Raw genomic sequence first — 18694 nt, forward strand, 5'->3', positions numbered from 1 at the left:
CACAGAGATTCAATGACTCGCTCAAAGTCACACTGGCCAGACTGGAACCTGTTATTATGTGATGGGTAAGATGGTTAGATTTGGAACAAGGAAGTCAGTAGTTTATGACCTACCTTCTGATATGTACTAGGTGCATGACTCTGTATATCTTCTCTGGGCCTCAATTGCTTCATTTATAAAGTAAAGAAGTTGTACCTGGAATTGTGAGGTCTCTACCAGCTCTAAATATATGATCCTATGACTTCCAGTTAAGTGTGCCTTGTTTATTCTTTTTTTTTTTGTCTTGGGTAACCCTTATCTGCTCACTTCTAGAAGAAAAATGTCAGTTTTGATTTTTCTCCTGCTCTTCTTTCTGTCTTTGAAATCAGAATAAAAACCCTATCACTATTACATGAAAGCATACAGATGTTTAAAATAACCTATAAAGGAAAAAGTTTCAGAGTTACACCAGTCTTAAACTTTAAGCTTCATCTTCTGTCCAAATGTACAAGAGACCAATCTGGTTAGTTCTTCCTTTTATCCACACTTAAATTCCTTCTTCTAGATTATTTAGCTGAGTTGATACTGATTTAATTTCTAATCTTTTAAGATTAAGATTATTGAAGCTCTTAGAATACATTGTCTCTTTTGGAACTACTCAGACTTATTTTCCAATTATATGCAAAGGTAGTTTTCATCATTCACTCTTTTACAAGCTTTTGAGTTCCACATTTTCTACCACCTTCCCTTCCCTACCCCCTCCCAGCAGCATTGGTACCTCACAGTTGTTTTAATTTGCATTTCTCTAATCAGTAATGACTTGAAGCATTGTTTTCATACGGCAATAGTTTTAATTTCTTCATCTGAAAACTGCCTGTTCATATTCTTTGATCATTCATCAATTGGAGACTGACTTGTATTCTTATAAATTCGACTCAATTCTCTATATATTTTAGAAATAAATCCTATTTATAGAAATCGTTTCCCATCTTCCTGTATTCTTTCTAATCTTGATTGTGTTGGTTTGTTTGTGCAAATAGTTTTAAATTTAATGTAGTCAAAATTATTCATTATGCAATTGATTATGTTCTCTCTCTTCTTTGTTCATAAACGTCCTCCCATTCCATAGATCCGACAAACAGACTATTCTTTGTCCTCCTAATTGAATTTTTCACCCCTTATGTCTAAATCCTGTATCCATTTTTACCTTATCTTGGTATGGGGTGTGGGATGTGTGTCTGTGTCTAGATTTTTGCTGTACTATTTTCCAGTTTTCCCAACAGTTTTTGTCAAATAATGAGTTCTTATTCCAAAAGCTTTGGGTTTGTCAAACAGTAAGTTACCACAGTCATTAACTGCTGTTTCTTATGTATCTAATCTTTTCCACTAATCCAGTTCTCTATTTCTGAGCCTGTACCAAACAGTTTTCTTATCTGACACTTTATAATATAGTTTTTGATCTGGTACAGCTAGGCCTGCTTCCTTTATATATTTTTTTTCATTAATTCTCTTGATATTCTTGACCTTTTGTGTTCCAAATAAATCTTGTTCTATTTTTTCTAGCTCTGTGAAATAATTTTTTGATTGGTATGGCACTAAGTAATATTCCTAACCATGAGCAGTAGACATTTTTCTAATAATTCACACAAATAGACTTATATGAAAAGTGCTTTGTAATTATGTTCATATAGTGTCTTGTGTGAAAAGTGCTTTGTAATTGTGTTCATTTAGTTTCTGGGTTTGTCTCGATAGTTAGATTCCCAATTATTTTATGTTGTCCATAGTTACTTTAAATGGAATTCCTTTTTCTGTCTTTTGTTATTGGACTTTGTTGGTGAATACAGTAATCTTTACTCAATGGAAATCACTTCTTCTTTCACTGATTCTCCATCCTATAAGGACCTCATTAATCTCTCCCTAGAGGTCTCATTGTCTCTAACTTTTCTCTCCTTGATAAGGCTGTGTGGCTAAGAAAGATTCTTCTCTCTGTATCCATAAAAGTTTTCTCTTCTACATTGACTCAGGCCTTGAATACTCTGGTCTTGGGAAATTCTAACTTACCCAAACCTTTCTACCTTGATTGGTTTTCTTTAACGTAATTGAGTAGGTGGTTCAGACTAGTTCTTCCCCTAGGTAAAGCTTGATTTCTTTACTTCTTACCTTTGGGGCCAAATGACCTAGGATTATGAAAGGACTCTGAAGATGCCACCCCTTTTCTATTCAAAATTAGACCTTTTCCCTATCATATTCCTGTTTCTAATAGTTACTGTTTCAAGTTCCCAGTTAATTAGGATAGAATAATTGAAGGCACACTTTGGGAATAGTGAACATTTCATATCTTTCTAAAGTTCATCTGTCAAGTCTGCCCAATTTATTGTGTTTTTGAATTGAAAACTTATTTTCAGTTGAATGGTCCTAGGAATGCCCTCTTTTTTTTCCTTTAGGTTTTTGCAAGGCAAGTGGGGTTATGTGGCTTGCCCAAGGCCATACATTTAGGTAATTATTAAGTGTCTGAGGTCGGATTTGAACTCAGGTACTCCTGACTCCAGGGCCAGTGCTCTATCTACTGCGTCACCCAGCTGCCCCTAGAATACCCTCTTGTACAGGTTAGTAGTTGAAAAATATCTTACTTATAGATGGTTTGGAGTGGGTGTTCTTTCTATGAGAGGCAATGTGTCACAGTGGATAGAGAATCTTAAAGTCAAGACGTGTATTCAAAACTACACTCTGTCATATCCTGCCTATGTAACTCTAGACAAATCAATTAATAGTTCATTTTCTTCAGTAACTCTCTGAAAGTAGAAATTGCCTAATAGATCCTGATCTGCCTTGGGACAATGAATTTCCACAGTGGCAATTCCTGATGAAAAATGTCCATACCCTCCAAAAAATAAAGTTTCCCCCACAATATAACTTGGTGACAAAGTCTGACTTCTGGTTCTTCTATATAGATATAGCCAAAAAGTCAAAAAAATTCCTATCTGTTATTTAAATAGATTAGATCCATTTTCCACCAAAGTTCTGAGAACTCTGGGTGGAAGTGGCTATGCAAATAATTCCTTCTAATAAGGTCAAAGTCTTTCCATATGAAATATTTGTGTCTATAGAATCTTCGTGAAGCAGGCTGCTGTTGCACCACTGCCCAGTATGACAGGATGTGCCTCTAAAGAACCTTCTTATAGTTTGAGCATTATTGAGATTAAATATATCAAGTGTTTGAACAAGAAAATTTCCTGGAGAAAGTTATTTTATGTCCTTGTGTACCCAGTTTCCTGAAGCATTTAAAACAGTTTTGGGGGGGAGAAAGGGTGTGTGCAAATTGCTTCAATGCACCCACTTATTCTTGTATTCTTTCTACATGTCTTGAAGAAACACATGTATTTTTTTCCACACCCACTCCAAACCATCTGTATACCAGGCAAGTGCTCTGAGACATTAACTTAAATGAATTGTGTCCATTTCATTTATTTGGAAATTATTACAATTAATTATTGTGGACAAGAGTTTTAATTGAATGAGAAAGAGGGTTATTTTCTTTGGGCATAATGGAAAGATCATCAAACATGGAGTCAGTATGCCTTGAGTTCAAGTCCTGACTTAAGCACTTATTAGAAATATGAATTTGGGGTGAGTCACTTGAGGATAATGATATCTGTACAAACACATGAATTTTATGAAAAAAAAGTTCTCTGAAAACTGTGAAACATTTATATAAATGTGAATTATTTAAAATTTTTCTTATTTTACCCTCCTTCTTGGTTGCATTTCTTCTGGGACCTGTAATTAATTCAATATTGCCATTAATAGTGGAGAGGACATGTCAGTCAATTCTGTTATGACTTCATTCACCAACCCTCTGACTTCCCAGACCAAAGCTTTCCTCCCATATTTTCTATCATCACACACTCTCCTAAATGTGCTCCACATCTCACATTTATATTTATGTCTATAGTACTTAACACAGTGTTTGACACCTAGTAAGTGCTTAATAAATCTTTTTATATTCATTCATTGTTATTATTTAAGTTAACCACACTTAAGTGAAACCTTGCTGAATGGATGACAGTGCTATGGCATAGAAAAAACATTATCTACATTAAAAAAGCACAATTTACTAGGTGGCAACATGCCTCAGTATTAGGCAAAATGCCTGGGGTGGGGGGAACAAAACTCTTAATGCTAGCTTTGTAAATCCAAATTTTAAAAGTGACAATATATACCATTATTGGCTCATCCTAAAAGTGGATCCATATGGAACCATTTAACTTGTGAGTGTGTTGAGGATCTCAATATGAGGCTATGCATGAAAATTCTCTAGAGAATTTTTCTCCAGTCCTAATGACCTTCTCACCTCTGAGTCTTCCAGTTGTACCAGTTGGAACAAAAGTAATCCCAAAGTTTTCATTTACCCACTTCTTTCCCCCTCCTCCACCTTTCCCCTAGAATTTGGAATATAATATGACAACACAGTGATTAAGGCAAAAAAAAAACTGCATCATTTTTGTTTCTTCTAAACCCTTCAAAACCCTTTTCTCCTTATATTGATCTGCTCCTAGACTGGGGAGTGGGAAGAGAGGGCAAAGTAGGGTAAATCATATAGTATTGATTATTTCTCCAAGATCCACATTTTTCCATGAAAAATCACATCAAAATTAATATAAGAGAAACTTAAAGGGGTGGGGGGTGGGGGGAAATGGGTAGAATAGCCAAATAAAGAGCATGTATGGGAAGGGAGAGGCTAGCAACTTCAATTTGAACTTATTCCCAATTTCCCCATTCATCTGATGTGGGCAAAGGAGGAGGGATGTGATGCTTTCTTGAAAAATATTCATAGATACTATCCTTGAATATAACTATATATCTAAATACAATGCAGCATGATTTATAGGTATAGAATGAGGTTTTTACTCACTAATTTCCCCTTAGATAGCTGTGGAGAATCACAGACATTCTCTTCCTTGACGTATTTTCCTTTCCTCTCAGTCAGACTTCTAAAGTTATTTTGCCAAAGTTACCCAGTAAGACCTTCAGCATAGTTACAATTATTAAATGTGTAATGTTTCTTAGTAATAAGATTGAGGAATCTGAAGATAGCTTTTCACACAGAAGTTCCCATGATTTAGGATCATAAATGAAAGACATCTTTTCCAACTACCTTTCTACTTTCCATTTCAGATTTTGTCACATTGGAGTCTTTTTTTTTTGTAGAGTTGTAGAAAATGTAGTTACTTCTTACTAGTCATATCCAGATAAGAATGTGAGAAGTGTTTTGTTTATTCATTACCATTTCAAAATACTTGTAAAGTCTATCATGCACATGGCTAAAATATTTTAAAATTTCAATTATTTTTGTTGATAATTCCATTTTAAAATGACATTATGATTTATCACCATTAATTAGGTTTCTGGTCATTCATATGCTTCTTGTTTGTATCTGTTTTTATTCTTTGTCACATAAATATTGTAGTTTACATATAGAGTTCTGACTTTGTGTAATATAGGGCTAATGAGTCACAGATGTAAAGATGCTGGCACATTACCATCTAATAAACTTATATTCCTCAGTAAAACAAAAGCAAATTGTATACATCTGTTTTCCAACTCTCAGCATTTCTATATTTGTGTGCAATCTATGTTTAAAGGGATTTTGTTTGAGGAAGAAAAAAAATGAGAGGAGGATACAGGTCACTCAGAAACCACTGAGTCTTCAAACAGTCTTATCAGAATGGATTTTGGCAAAGCTGATAAAGTTTCCTTTGCTTTGGTTCCACCCAAGCACTACCTCAATAGATGAGAATCAAAGGCAACAGAACAGAAATGTTATCTCTCTCTCTCTCTCTCTCTCTCTCTCTCTCTCTCTCTCTCTCTCTCTCTCTCTCATCTATCTATCTATCTATCTTACTTTTTATCTATCATCTCTCTTTATCAATACATAACTATATATTTATCAAAAGAAAAAATCCTCAATGGGGGGAAAAAACCTAATGAAATAAAGACTATAGGGAACTTTTAGCCTTGTGGGGGCCTCTAAACAACTAGGGAAGGTGAGGGCATAGACATTTGTAGCTTTTTACTATTTGATTCAACATATTTATAAATTGTACTCAATCAAAAAAAATGAAGAATAAGGAAAGAAAATTATTTTACTGAAGAACCTCAATTTTGCAGAGTGAAATGTTGGAAAGGTGGTAAAATTAAGGCAAAAATGTCTCTCATATCTACCCAATTTGGTCTCCTTCGCAATAGTCTGTTATCAGAAAGGAGGAACAAGTACAAGTTCATTGAACTCTGGTTTCTAATATGATTCTTCTTTTCTCATTAATAAGGTTCCAACAGCATTTTGCTCTTTTAAAATACTGGACTTTAGAAAAAGTACATACTATTAAGTAGAGTATAAAGGTCAAGCCCTACCTAGAAATGCTCACAGAATAAATGAGAACTAGTCATTAATATCACTCTGAGTTCCTCAAGCCAAGAGAAAACAGACTATTTGAACTGGGAGTCACTGTGGGATACAAGAGGGATATTTTGAAATGTGTACAACTCATCGGGTCTGTCTTGAGCACTGTTTCTAATCTGACCATGTTCACTGTATGTTACTGTCCATTTAAAAAAAATGAGTGTGTATATGTTCTATGTCTTTGAGTAAATAGAGTTTTACCATCATTTTGTAACAAAGTGCTGGTATTCATTACAGACCCCATAACCCTATAACAGAGAACCTTCTGCATCTAGAACTCTGTAAAATTGTTTGGGAGGGCAGCTATTTACAGAAAACTTAAGTCCTATCAAATGTCACTTTGAAGATGGTTGGGTCTCTCTGATTTCTACTCCAGTTGAAGAGGAGCTTGGTTTTGGTTGACCCCATAATCGATGATGCTAGTCCATATTGGTCATATTGCTTGTTCTGTTTGTCCATTTGTGAAATGTCTGTGTGACGGTTTCTGTCATGTTGTTTTGGTGCCTGCTGTGTCTGTAGGGTCTGCCAGGTTTCCCCACAGTGGCGGCTCTGCACAGTAATCAGATACTCACCGTCAAGGTTTGTGGTTGGAACCTATATCTGCTCAGTCAGGTTCCTCAATCAGCATAAGAGTGGATGGAGACAGTTCACTGGGTTCTTGAAAGTCAGTGACTCCATCTGTTTCTAGGAGTAGAAGCCATCAACATATGTTGCCTCATAGACTCCACTGAGATTTTGTTTCAATTTTTTAAATAAAATTTTCTTAGATAAAGATTTATCTTTAGTTACATATGGGGGGAGGTGATTTTTGAGTGCCCCACATTTTTATTCAGACTTAATTATGTGGGAATGTTCTTATCTTTGTTTCTAACACCCAATTCAGTCATCATTAAAATGGCACCAAGGTTCATGTTAACATTATGCTGGTTGAAAATCCTGGCTGAAAATTGAACTGGTACTTTGTCTTTAGCATCTCTACCTGAAGAAAAGTATTTAAGAGCCTCTGGAGCTGTGAGATAATACTGAATTTAAATTTTTTTTTAAAAAAATTCAAAACTCTTAACATCTGGTCAAAATAACTTTTTTAAAAATGCTACTTGCATTTAAAAACCTAACATTACCTACATGCTCCATAGTGTTATTCTTTTCAGCAAGCAGGCCGGGATTCTAATGTTAGACACAAGCACTGGTTCTTTTTTCTCCTTTTATTAGTTTTGATAAGTCTAATGCTTGTATCTTTATTTCTTTCTTGGGCCTTCTGATGTCTATTCCTCAACTCTTTCACCTCTGAACTTCAACCTTTGACTTCACCTGCCTGATCAGATGGTGTTTCCTAAAATCAATCATGGGTTTCTCTCTGCTGATCAGCAGCTCATTAAACGCCGCCTCATTAAGGTAGTGCTGCTTCTCTCTGAAGTCTGATTCTTCTTTACTTTTAATTATTACTCTGCATGATTGTATCAGTTATCTCCTGGTGGTGGGGAGTATGGTCTTGAAAACATCCCAAAGCAAAATACTTTTAATAAAATCTATAAGTAGAATATTTGTAAAAGTTAAGAAGATAATGTTGCACAATGGAAAGACTGTCTGTGACTTTGGGCAAGTCATTTAATTTCAGTAAATCTCAGTAAAATGAGAGGGTTAGAGTAAAGGAACTCCTAGGTCTTTCCAAGCCTCATATCTAGTATCCTAGGATACTGTGAGTTTGAAAAGAAAAATTAAAAGAAATTGAGAGGTTTACCTTTTTTTTCCTTTCTTTTTTCAAAGTTGACTTATTCTAATTGAATTCAGTAAGGGATGTTTTCAGAACCTTCTGCCTCTAGTAATTAAGAACTCATTCTGAACTAAGCCAAGAATGACTTTATTTTATAAGGAAAGAGCCTTGTGTATGTTATTTATTGATTGCCCAGCTATGAAATGCATCTCTCTAAAGTGCAAGTCCAGCCATTTGTTTTATTGCCACTATCAGGGAAGTTTAAAATAAAAACAAGCTGATGCAGCATTGTTCTTGCAGACTTGTTCTAAAGGAGTGCACAACTTTACTTTCAAGCACAGTGATTATGATGTAGTACTATTCTAGGGAGCTCTCTGGCTTGGCCACTGAGCACCTCTCTATTTTATTGCACATGGTATGAATATTTATGTCCTTCCTGTGGTCCGGCAAGTGGCTAGCAGAGATGCATGTTTTATGTCTCTCCAGGATTCTTTTCACCATTTGGCTATGTGAATCATTTGAACCTAAAGGTAGCTGACAAGGCAATTTTTTTAAAAGAATGATTAAAAGAAAGATATCTCAGAACATGGTCCTGTACAATCATTTGTCTATCTATTCATTTCTCCATATAGGGTGACCAAGGACAAGCTGGCCCTCCTGGACCCCCTGGCCCACCAGGACCCAGAGGGCCCCCTGGGGACACAGGGAAAGATGGTCCCCGTGGGATGCCAGGAGTACCTGTGAGTTTCTGTCTCTTTATGTTTTCTGAATCACAGATTCCCAAATTTTTGTGAGGAATGATTATTTTTAATTTCTCTAAAGCCTTCTGATAATCACTGGGGATCACGTTGTGGGGATAGATGATGGGAAAAAGAATTGATGATGGTGTGTATTGAGAAGCCTCTAGATGGATTCACAGGCCAGCCATAATCCTCTTCTCCATGGTAGCCTCAGAAAGCGTCAGAGAGGGTATAGGCAGAGGTATGGCAACTGATTGGCAGTTCTACCAGGTAAGGTGGAGAATGGAGCTACATGAATCAGTGCTTTCTGTCTCCTACAGTTGGGAATGGACTAGAAGAAATATGTCTAGCGGGCGGCTAGGTGGCGCAGTGGATAAAGTACTGGCCCTGGAGTCAGGAGTACCTGGGTTCAAATCTGGTCTCAGACACTTAATAATTACCTAGCTATGTAGCCTTGGGCAAGCTACTTAACCCCATTTGCCTTGCAAAAAAACTAAAAAAAAATATGTCTATCCAGCAAAGAAAACCAATCAATGAAAAACATAGGTTGTCCCCAAAATCTTAGGGCATTTCAGAGTTATTCTAGCATAAAATTGCACTAAGCCTTTGTGGATACCTATATACTGTGTTATTATTGATAAATAATTTTTAAAACTGATTATATTACAATGAACTGCAACTGAATCAAATGGGAATTTGTTTGCTTTTTTTCTTTGTTATTTATAAATACTATTTCTCATATTGAATGATGCCATTAATTCTTCTATATATTTATATGAGAAATTTACTCTTAGGATATGGTGGGCTAGTCACAGAGATGGTACTGTTAAAATTACTCTACCAGTAGAAGGAAAACTTCTAAAAATCCAATTTCATTTTTTCATTTTTTTGTCTCCAGATGATGCTCCAAATGGGCCATGGTCAAGAAAAGTTTCATTTTTGTCAATTGTATTTTCTTGAGAAGCTTCTGATATAGGGAAGTCATGTGATATTATAGAAAGTAATGGATTTGGAATAAAGTGTCTAGTTTAGGAGCCTGGCCCTGCCACTTACTATTACATGTGACTTTGAGTAAGTTACTTCTCTGGGCCTCAGTTTTTATAGTTATTCAATAAGGTTAGATCAAAAGTCCCTTCTAGCTCTAAATCTAATAAACGCATCTCTTCATGTTTTATCCTCTAGCCTATGTTAGGAATGAAATTCCCTTAAAGAATTATTGTTAAGGAATGAGGATAAGGATGGAAGATGTAGCCATCCTATTTACTATAAGTAATTTGTTTTGACTTTATTACAAGGTTCAATAAATGGGAGAGTTCTTTATGACCTTAAAACAATATATAAGTTGTTATTATTGTAATGGATGTATTAAGAAAGTAACTCCTTATATATTTTGTAAAGCCAAACTGCTATTTGTAAATTCCACAAATTAGATATTTGGTTGTAAGCTCAGACTTAATGTAGCTGAAAAATTATTAAATATTTTTACCCTCAAAAAAAGAAATTTCTTAAAATAAATTTGGAAGTATTTTTTAAAAGGTTGCCTGTATCCAAAGTTATTTGCTTGATGAGTACAATTATTTTGCTCAGTTACCTATTATTTTGTTTTATCATATTAATAATTATGGTAAAGTAATCCTGGATTAGGATTATTGATTTAGAGTTGGAACTAATCTTAAATGTCTTCTCTTTCATCTCCTTCATTTTACAGAGAGGGAAACTAAGGCATAAAAAGATTCAATGAATTATCCAAAACCAATTCTGAATTTATGTACTCTCATTCCAATTTTTGTTCTTTTCCCACTATACCCCATTAATCTAAGCAAAAATTAATCATGATAATGACAATGTCATTGAAGAGTTCTCCATGGCATTTGGGGACTAATCAGTCATTTTTAACCATTATCAATCAGATCTAAATTCTAAGAAATTTTTATGTGGCTCAGTGACAGGCCCTACATAGAAATGAAATTCTTTTTCATGTAATTTTCTACAATCAGAGAACAGTTCTAAAACTTGCCTAAGAATTCTTTCAAAAGTCATATCCTCCACTGCACATGAATACAAATTTGAACCATTTAAGGAGACTTCACATAAGTTTGTCTGAAATTTAGCAAAAACCATTGTCTCAAATTGAGTTCATTGGGCCTTTTTGAACAATTATTAGTGTCTTGAATTTGGAAAAAAAACAAAAGTTGTCCCCATGGGGAGCAGGAAGTCTGCTTCTTCTAAAATACATAGGCTTTGTGATAGATATTCACTATTCAACTGTTTCTTATACTGTGTTGCCAAGTTTGCAGCTGTTTTTCAAATGATAGAGGAGATCAGTCTGACCTCATTGAGTAGAGTATTATTCTAATACATTAGAATTATAATTCATTATTGCCAGGTCTCTCCATTGCAATTCCCTTCTCACCTTAGTAAACAATTATCATTAGTTGTTATGGACAGAAAATTTATCACCTGGAGACCATGAATCTTTCTAAATTTAACTAGGGTAAGTTTGGTTGTTGACTAACAGATCCATATTCTATGATCAGACCATTATGAAAATCCTATCAGCTGAGTGGTAAGGTATTCCAGAGTTTGAATTTTTCTGTAGTCCTGAAGAGAATCCAGGGTCACTTCTTCAACAGATAATATTTCAGCATATCACAAAAGTCTTGTTGCATTCACAAACTTTAATGCATTGCTAGCATTGGATTCCACTGCATTATTGCATGGTCAGTCCTGTCTGACTGAGTTCCCATTTAGTCCATTCACAATTCTTAAACTGATCTTGTATAGAAATAATGTGCCTTATGTTAAATTAAAAGTTGACTACAATATGGCTTTAAAGTAGTTCTCTTAAGTGCATTTTTTTTCTGAACCTTCAGTTAGGGTGTTTTAGAAAGTAATGGAATCAGAAAAAAAAGTTGTATCTTCATGTGGTTGCCACGTGTACATCAGTGATCATTTGCTGTGCTATGCTTCAGTGGTTATTACTGAATAGGAACATGAACTAGATATTTAATACATGCAACACTAATAATATTGATTTTTTAATTCTTTTTTTAAGGGTGAACCAGGAAAACCAGGAGAACAAGGCTTAATGGCAAGTATCTCAGATTTTTCCCCATTCTAAAACTTTATGAAAGGTAGACTATTTCAGAGGGAACTAAATAGGCAGCATTATACTTGTTGTTATAACTTTGCATTAATTCTTCTTCAAACTGATCTTGAAAAGCTTGTGGTTTAAGAGAATGTCATTTGGAGAATGTAAGATGCTTTTTCCTATAAGTGACTATCCTTTGCAATTTTCATTCTTAGATGTATATAATAAATATAATGATATAAAATTTGTCTGTAGGTCAAAAATGGTCTAAAAAAGAAAATTCAATGCATTCAAAATTACCTTATTTTGTGAAATTCAATCAAAAGCAATTACTGTATTTAAGAGACCAAAAAGTTATAGAGCTAGTGTAAACTCTCACAAGGAGCTTATAAATTAAACATAGAAAAAATATAAAATGAAATGAGATAAAATATTTATAAAAATAAAATCAACATGATAGCATGTTACAAAATAAAAAATATATTTTACTTTCTTAGAGAAATAAATATAAATATGCATAAATTCAGAAATACATACATATATATACAAACATACACACATTATGTAGGTATATACTATTTGTAACCACAGCATGTAGCACAGTATCCAGTAGGTGCTTAATAAATGCTTGTTACCTCTTGTGTGTTTATATTATGAAAGTGTTTATATACATACAATATAAACACACACATATATGCATTCAACATACATATATATATATATATATATATATATATATATATATATAGTATATATCTGGAAGTTTTCCTAAAGGGATTATCTAAACAAACCAAAGCACAAGCAGCTTGATAACATTGCAAGATTTTAGCCATTGAATGGAGAAGATTGGTTCAACATTAGCCCCTCTAGTGTTTTTTAAAAAGTTAGAAGTCAATGTGCATCTTCATTCTCATAGAATCAGAGTCCATGTTTTAAAGTCCATGGAATCACCTCTGCTACATATAAAATGTTTGGTTTTCTTGTTTTTGATTTAAGAATAATGATCATAAACATACAAAAATTACTCATGAAATCTTACAGTTCCATATGGGAGCCATTTAAGGGGAGGGGGGCAGTGAAGGATGAGGGGGACAAGAAGAGGAGAGAGGTGGTAAAAGGAATCTGGAGAGGGAAAGAGGAACTGAGAGCAAGAAAGCCAAGAGATATAGACACTCAGGGGAAAGAAACATGCAGAAGGAGCCACAATTTGGTTTCACAGTTTTCTGTTGCAAGATAGATTAAATTCAAGTATGGTTGCCATTTCCTTGAAGAGGTGTGAAATTCCACCACAGGTGTGGATAGCTAGAATTTTTTTTTCTTTTTAAATTCCAGACCTATGATTTAGTTGATTTTGAAAACTCCTTGAAAAAAACTGCCTCCATTTATACAGGTGACAATTTTTTTTCTGTAATTTATAGAATTGTTTGGAGGCAATGAGATGTCAGGTGACTTGTTCAGGGTTTCAAAGCTAGTTCTCTCATAGAAAGGAATTATTATGCCTTGAAATATTTCCATTATTAAAGAGGATTTTGATTTTAAACCTTTTGATTCTTTTGCTGTGGGTTCCTAATGGGTGAAGTAGTTTTTGTTTTTTTGTTTGTAATTTTTTAAATTGCTTCTCTATAAGTTTGCCCTGTAAAACTTATATACTATGAGTATGAAATGTCTATTATAGTTTGAAACAAAAACTCAAAATCAAAATTTAGGGTTTCACATATGTGTTGGATCCTATCTATTGAGGCTCAGAGTAGAAGTGAAAAATAATATCAAGAACAAGAATTTAAAGGTAAAAACCATTTGAACAAGGGCTCTTAAAAATGTTGTATGCCAAGAACCCTTTTGTCAAATTGGTGAAGGCAGTAGGCATTTTTAAATTATTTACTTACTACAGACTTCTGTACTTAGTGCTTAGGATATAAATATAAGCAAAAAAGAAAGACTGTCCATGTACTCGAGAAACTGAAGAGGGTTTAGACCCTCCCCCAAATGGAGATCCTGGGAGGAACTCATCCATGGGAGAAAGAGCCGGCATGGTGGATAAATGTACCAGAGTGAGAAAGCCAGAGGAACAAGTGGATGCTCCAGAGTACTGAGCCTGCAAGGGATTAATGGATGTACTAGTGAGAGTGCAGCTGTCATGATATTGAAGCTTGAAAAGTCAGAAGCACAAGAAGGGGTTCTTATGAACCTCTCAGAATCATATGGTTTTTAAAAATTCATAACTGAAATAAAAGCTAAATTTCAGTTACAGGGTGGTGAAAATAAAGATAATTTCCCCCATCAAATTCACAGATCTCTCGAAATCTATTCACTTTTTGAGTGTCTGGTTAAGCCATTTAAAAACACTTGTTGTAAAAGCTATTTTCTAAAATTGTAGGTGTATACAGATATAGATGAAAGTCGTAAAGGTAGTTATACAAAGAGTTCCAAAAATCTTTATGCAGTTTTAATAACTTAATCTTAAGACTTTAATGACATAACAAATTGCAATTTAAATAGTAAAAGTGAATATTTTTCTTAAGGTTACATAGCAATGATAGTTAAATGGCTATATCTCCAAGGGATAGATGGCATCACAGAATTTCAGCACTAGAACAATTAATAGAATTTATCTCATTCAGGGCTTCTTAACCTGTAAAAATGTAAACTTAAAAAAATCAACAATTTTATTCTAATATAATTAATTTTTCCATGTATGCAATTTTAGAAATTTGAAACCATTATTTGGAAACCTTATAGGCATCAGCAGACTGCCAAAGGTCCAATTTAGTCAATCTTTTCTTGCCCAGAGAAGTGGTATTTTCCCCAAGGTATCAAATGGAAATAATTACACTTGAAAACCTTTACAGTGTTCACAATGCTGTAAGTTTTAGGGCTATATGAGTGTAGGTTTTTGTTGTTGCTGTTGCTATTATTGCCACACTGCCTCATCTCATAGAGATGTATAAACATGGAATTCCAGGTGACTTAAATTCACAAATTGCTGAGTGATTGATGTCCTCTATAGAACATTTTGAGTTATGTTCAAAATGTTCTTTCCTAACTGAAATTCACCTATATTGCCTTGCAGAGTTTCTTAACTGATGAAACCTTCATTATGATACTAGAGTGTAATGCCATTTAATAAGAAAAACTAAACACCTACTTAGAGAAAGTTGTGGCAAACTTCTTAGACCTGAAGTTGGAAAAGATCTGGGTTTGAATCCTAGTCAGATGGGAGAAGAACTAGAAGAGGGATATCTCTTCTTCAGTAAAAAGTGGAGGGTGATAGAGTCTAAAACTAACAGTTTAGTGAGGATTTGAAATGCTTAAAAGTCACTGTATTTGGAATTTTGGTGGTCATTAGTAATGTCAGAACAGTTTTAATAGAGTAACAGGGATAGAATCCCAATTGAAGGGTAGTAAGCAAAGATTACCTATTGAGGAAGAGCATTTTTTTTTCAAGAAATTAAGCCAATATGGGAAAAACGAATGAATGGATATTTAGTTGTATGACATAGGAGAATTAAGGAAGAGCTTTATTTTTTTTTTCTTATTTTTTAGGATTATGGAGTATATTTGGCTATATTTGTAGATAAATGCAAAAGAGTCAAATTGTCCATAAAAAAGATTGAAATGCATGGGAGATGAAAAGTCCTTGAGGAAAAGGCAGAATGGAATGATGATAAGGGAGTTGAACATTTCTGAGAAGTTATTCTGTGAAGGAGGAGAGTGAGGACAGTGATGCTGACATACCTCAAACAATACCTGAGGGATTCCATGGAGGATGGTCTCAGACTTCTCAGGGAGGCAGAAACTAAGTCTTCAACAGTTAGTGGTGAGGAGACAAAAGAAATCACTCAAAATCAAACATCTGGAGAAAGATTTAAGAGGTGATAGCATGGTTAGAGTAGAAAGATTATCAAGCAACAAGGACCCTTTGGTTATGTACTATAAATTTCTAATTGGTAAATTCAGGTCTATTTTTTATTTAATGAATTAATACTCACTTTGTCCTGGAGTAAGAGTGAAAAAATTGAATGGAGGAAGATTACTCAGGAATGAATAGTTGTAGGACAGGAAAAATGGAAGGACAAGGGGTTGTGAGATTTATTATTGTTCAAGTCATTTTTCAGTTGTGTCTGACTTTTCACAACCCCATTTGTGGTTTTCTTGGCAAAGATGGCAGAGTAGTTGCTCATTTTATGGAAGAGGAAACTGAGGCCAACAGGATTAAGTGATTTACCCAAGGTCACATAGCTAGTAAGTGCTTTCTCTCCATTGTTCTACTTTACTGCCTGGTGGTGAGACTAGTTAGGATAAGAGCTAGAGAAACATTAAAGTATCAAACCATAAATTCAAGGCTAGAAGGGAAGCAAGGAAAGCCAGAATGTGGGAAATGGGCTGGAGAATACTTAGCCCCCAGCTAGTTACTTAGTCCTATTCATAATTTTACTGATGCATGAATTTTGCTCATATGGTGCAAGATCTTTTGAACAAAGAAACAAATTTATTAGCAAAAGTAGCACGTTCCACCTTCCTTGAATTTTTACATACTGCCTAGGATATAATATATGAATGACAAGTAGCCTAATCCCAACTCCCTACAATCCCTAGCTGGATATCATTTCAAGTAGAAATGGCATTAAATATAGCTACTCAATTTATTCCTAAATGAATCATGCTACCATCTTGGTGTTCTCTAATGTTCCATCCCTCAAAGGAACAGTCTCAGTGAAGGTGATATGAGGCATGTTCCCACCCCACTCCCCCCAAGTCTCTTTCTTGTTCTTTTTACCTCTCCAGACTCAATTAATTTTCTAATTTGGTCAATGCTAGCTGGAAGGCTTAGCTGAAATGTCTTTGTTCAGAAAATAGTCATTATATAGCTTTTGTGGGGTGGCTAGGTGGCATAGTGGATAAAGCACCGGCCCTGGAGTCAGGAGTACCTGGGTTCAAATCCCATCTCAGACACTTAATAATTACCTAGCTGTGTGGCCTTGGGCAAGTCACTTAACCCTGTTTGCCTTGCAAAAACCTAAAAAAATAAAATAGTCATTATAAGCCTTTCAAATCTATTGCATCTTTACATTTTGAAAGCAAATAAAGTTCCTTTGTTGGCATAGTCATTTACCTCTCATTTCTAATAGTTAGTAATGATGATGATACCTACCCTTCCCACTTCAAGGATTACTGGGAGAATCAGAGGTGATAAATCATGGCAAAGTACTTTTAAAATTCAGAGCACTCAGCACATGTTGGATAGTATTTAAATGTTCTTTCTGGAATCAATTATAGGTGAACATTGATTTACACAACAGATTTATTCATGACAGTTTGTGTGTCAATAGCATTTTTATAATTCAACTTCACTGGCTAAGAATTTAGGCATTGGGGAGTCTTGCCCCTGAAGACCTACATGAAGGAAATAGATGTTGAGAGAAGTCAATAGAAAGTATATACAAAGTATTTATTCATGGGGTTAGGTGGGAACAAGGGAGTGGGCAGCAGGGACTAAACACAAGGGATAAGGTGGGAAAGATCTCCAGAATAGAATGTTTGGTATAGTTAGGAATTCTAAAAGGCAAAGGTAAAGAGAAATTGTGTTCCAGACATTGTGGAAAATTTGTAAAAGGTACAGAGAAAAGAGACAGAATATGCATATGAGAAATAGCAGGTATAGTATATCTGTTTGATCAGAATGTGGAATTCTTGAGATTAGTCTGGAAAGATAAGTGAGAGCCCCACTTTGAAGTTTTTTTTGATTCCTGATGAAGGGGATTTATCCTAAAGGCAATAGGGAGCCATTGAAGCTTCTTGAGCAGGGGGCTGTTATGGTCCGATAATTTAGAAATATGTGTTTGGTCTCCATATTTGAGAGAGGAGAGATAGAGATTGGAGCTAGAGAGACCAGTTAGGAGGTTACTGTAATAGTTCTGGTGAGAGATGACAAGGTCCTAAATGAGGATGGTTCCCATGTTGGTAAAGAGAAGGGGTTTACAGGCCCCCAAATCACTCTGGCTTTAATTTATGAGCCAATAATAGGTCCCAAGCCAAGTCCCACCTGATTGATTAGAGTGCAAAATAAATAGCAATTGTTTCAGCAACAATACATACACACATATACATACACACACATATATATACATACATATATTATATATACATACATATATGTATATATATAACATGTATATAAACTAAAATATTAGAAGAGAAAGAAAAATAATGAAGGTCAATTTTCTCTCTGTGTTACTAGCACATCCTTGTCTTCAGGGACCTCTCTGTTTTATTCCCAAAACTACCAAGTATATTAATATTCTGAAATTCTGTCTCAGGATTTCAGAGGTGTTCCCCGGTCCTTTCATCCTTCCTCCCCCCACCTCACACACACACACCCCCAGCAAAGATTATTATATTGAGCTTGATATGATACTCAATTCATGGAAAGATTTTATTATTTTCTTTTCAAGGCTTCATGAGATACTTTTTCCAATTCAGTTTCCATCCTTCATGTCTTTACTCATATCCATAAGTGTTTTTCAAGGGTCCTGTGATGGGCATATTTCTCAAAAATATTTACTGGCAGTCTACCATGTTTAAAGGAACAAAGATAAAAATAATAATATTATTATATTGCAACAATAGAATACTAACTAGCATTTATGTAGTGCTTAAAAGTTTGCAAAGCATTTTACAAATATTATTTCATTGATCTGCACAACAAGCTT

The 18694-nt window shown here is 34.7% G+C and overlaps 1 protein-coding gene across 1 annotated transcript in view; it reads left to right on the forward strand.

Annotated features, from left to right (window-relative positions):
* The window catches only part of COL25A1 (collagen type XXV alpha 1 chain), a 551557-nt gene that overhangs the window by 394940 nt on the left and 137923 nt on the right, over positions 1–18694 (forward strand). The window contains exons 8-10 of the mRNA XM_074228733.1: positions 6959–7018; positions 8786–8893; positions 11949–11984. Coding sequence (XP_074084834.1) covers positions 6959–7018; positions 8786–8893; positions 11949–11984 — 204 coding nt within the window. The remainder of the gene's footprint in view (positions 1–6958; positions 7019–8785; positions 8894–11948; positions 11985–18694) is intronic.

Source organism: Macrotis lagotis, chromosome 3, assembly GCF_037893015.1.
Source record: "Macrotis lagotis isolate mMagLag1 chromosome 3, bilby.v1.9.chrom.fasta, whole genome shotgun sequence".
Lineage (NCBI taxonomy): Eukaryota > Metazoa > Chordata > Mammalia > Peramelemorphia > Peramelidae > Macrotis > Macrotis lagotis.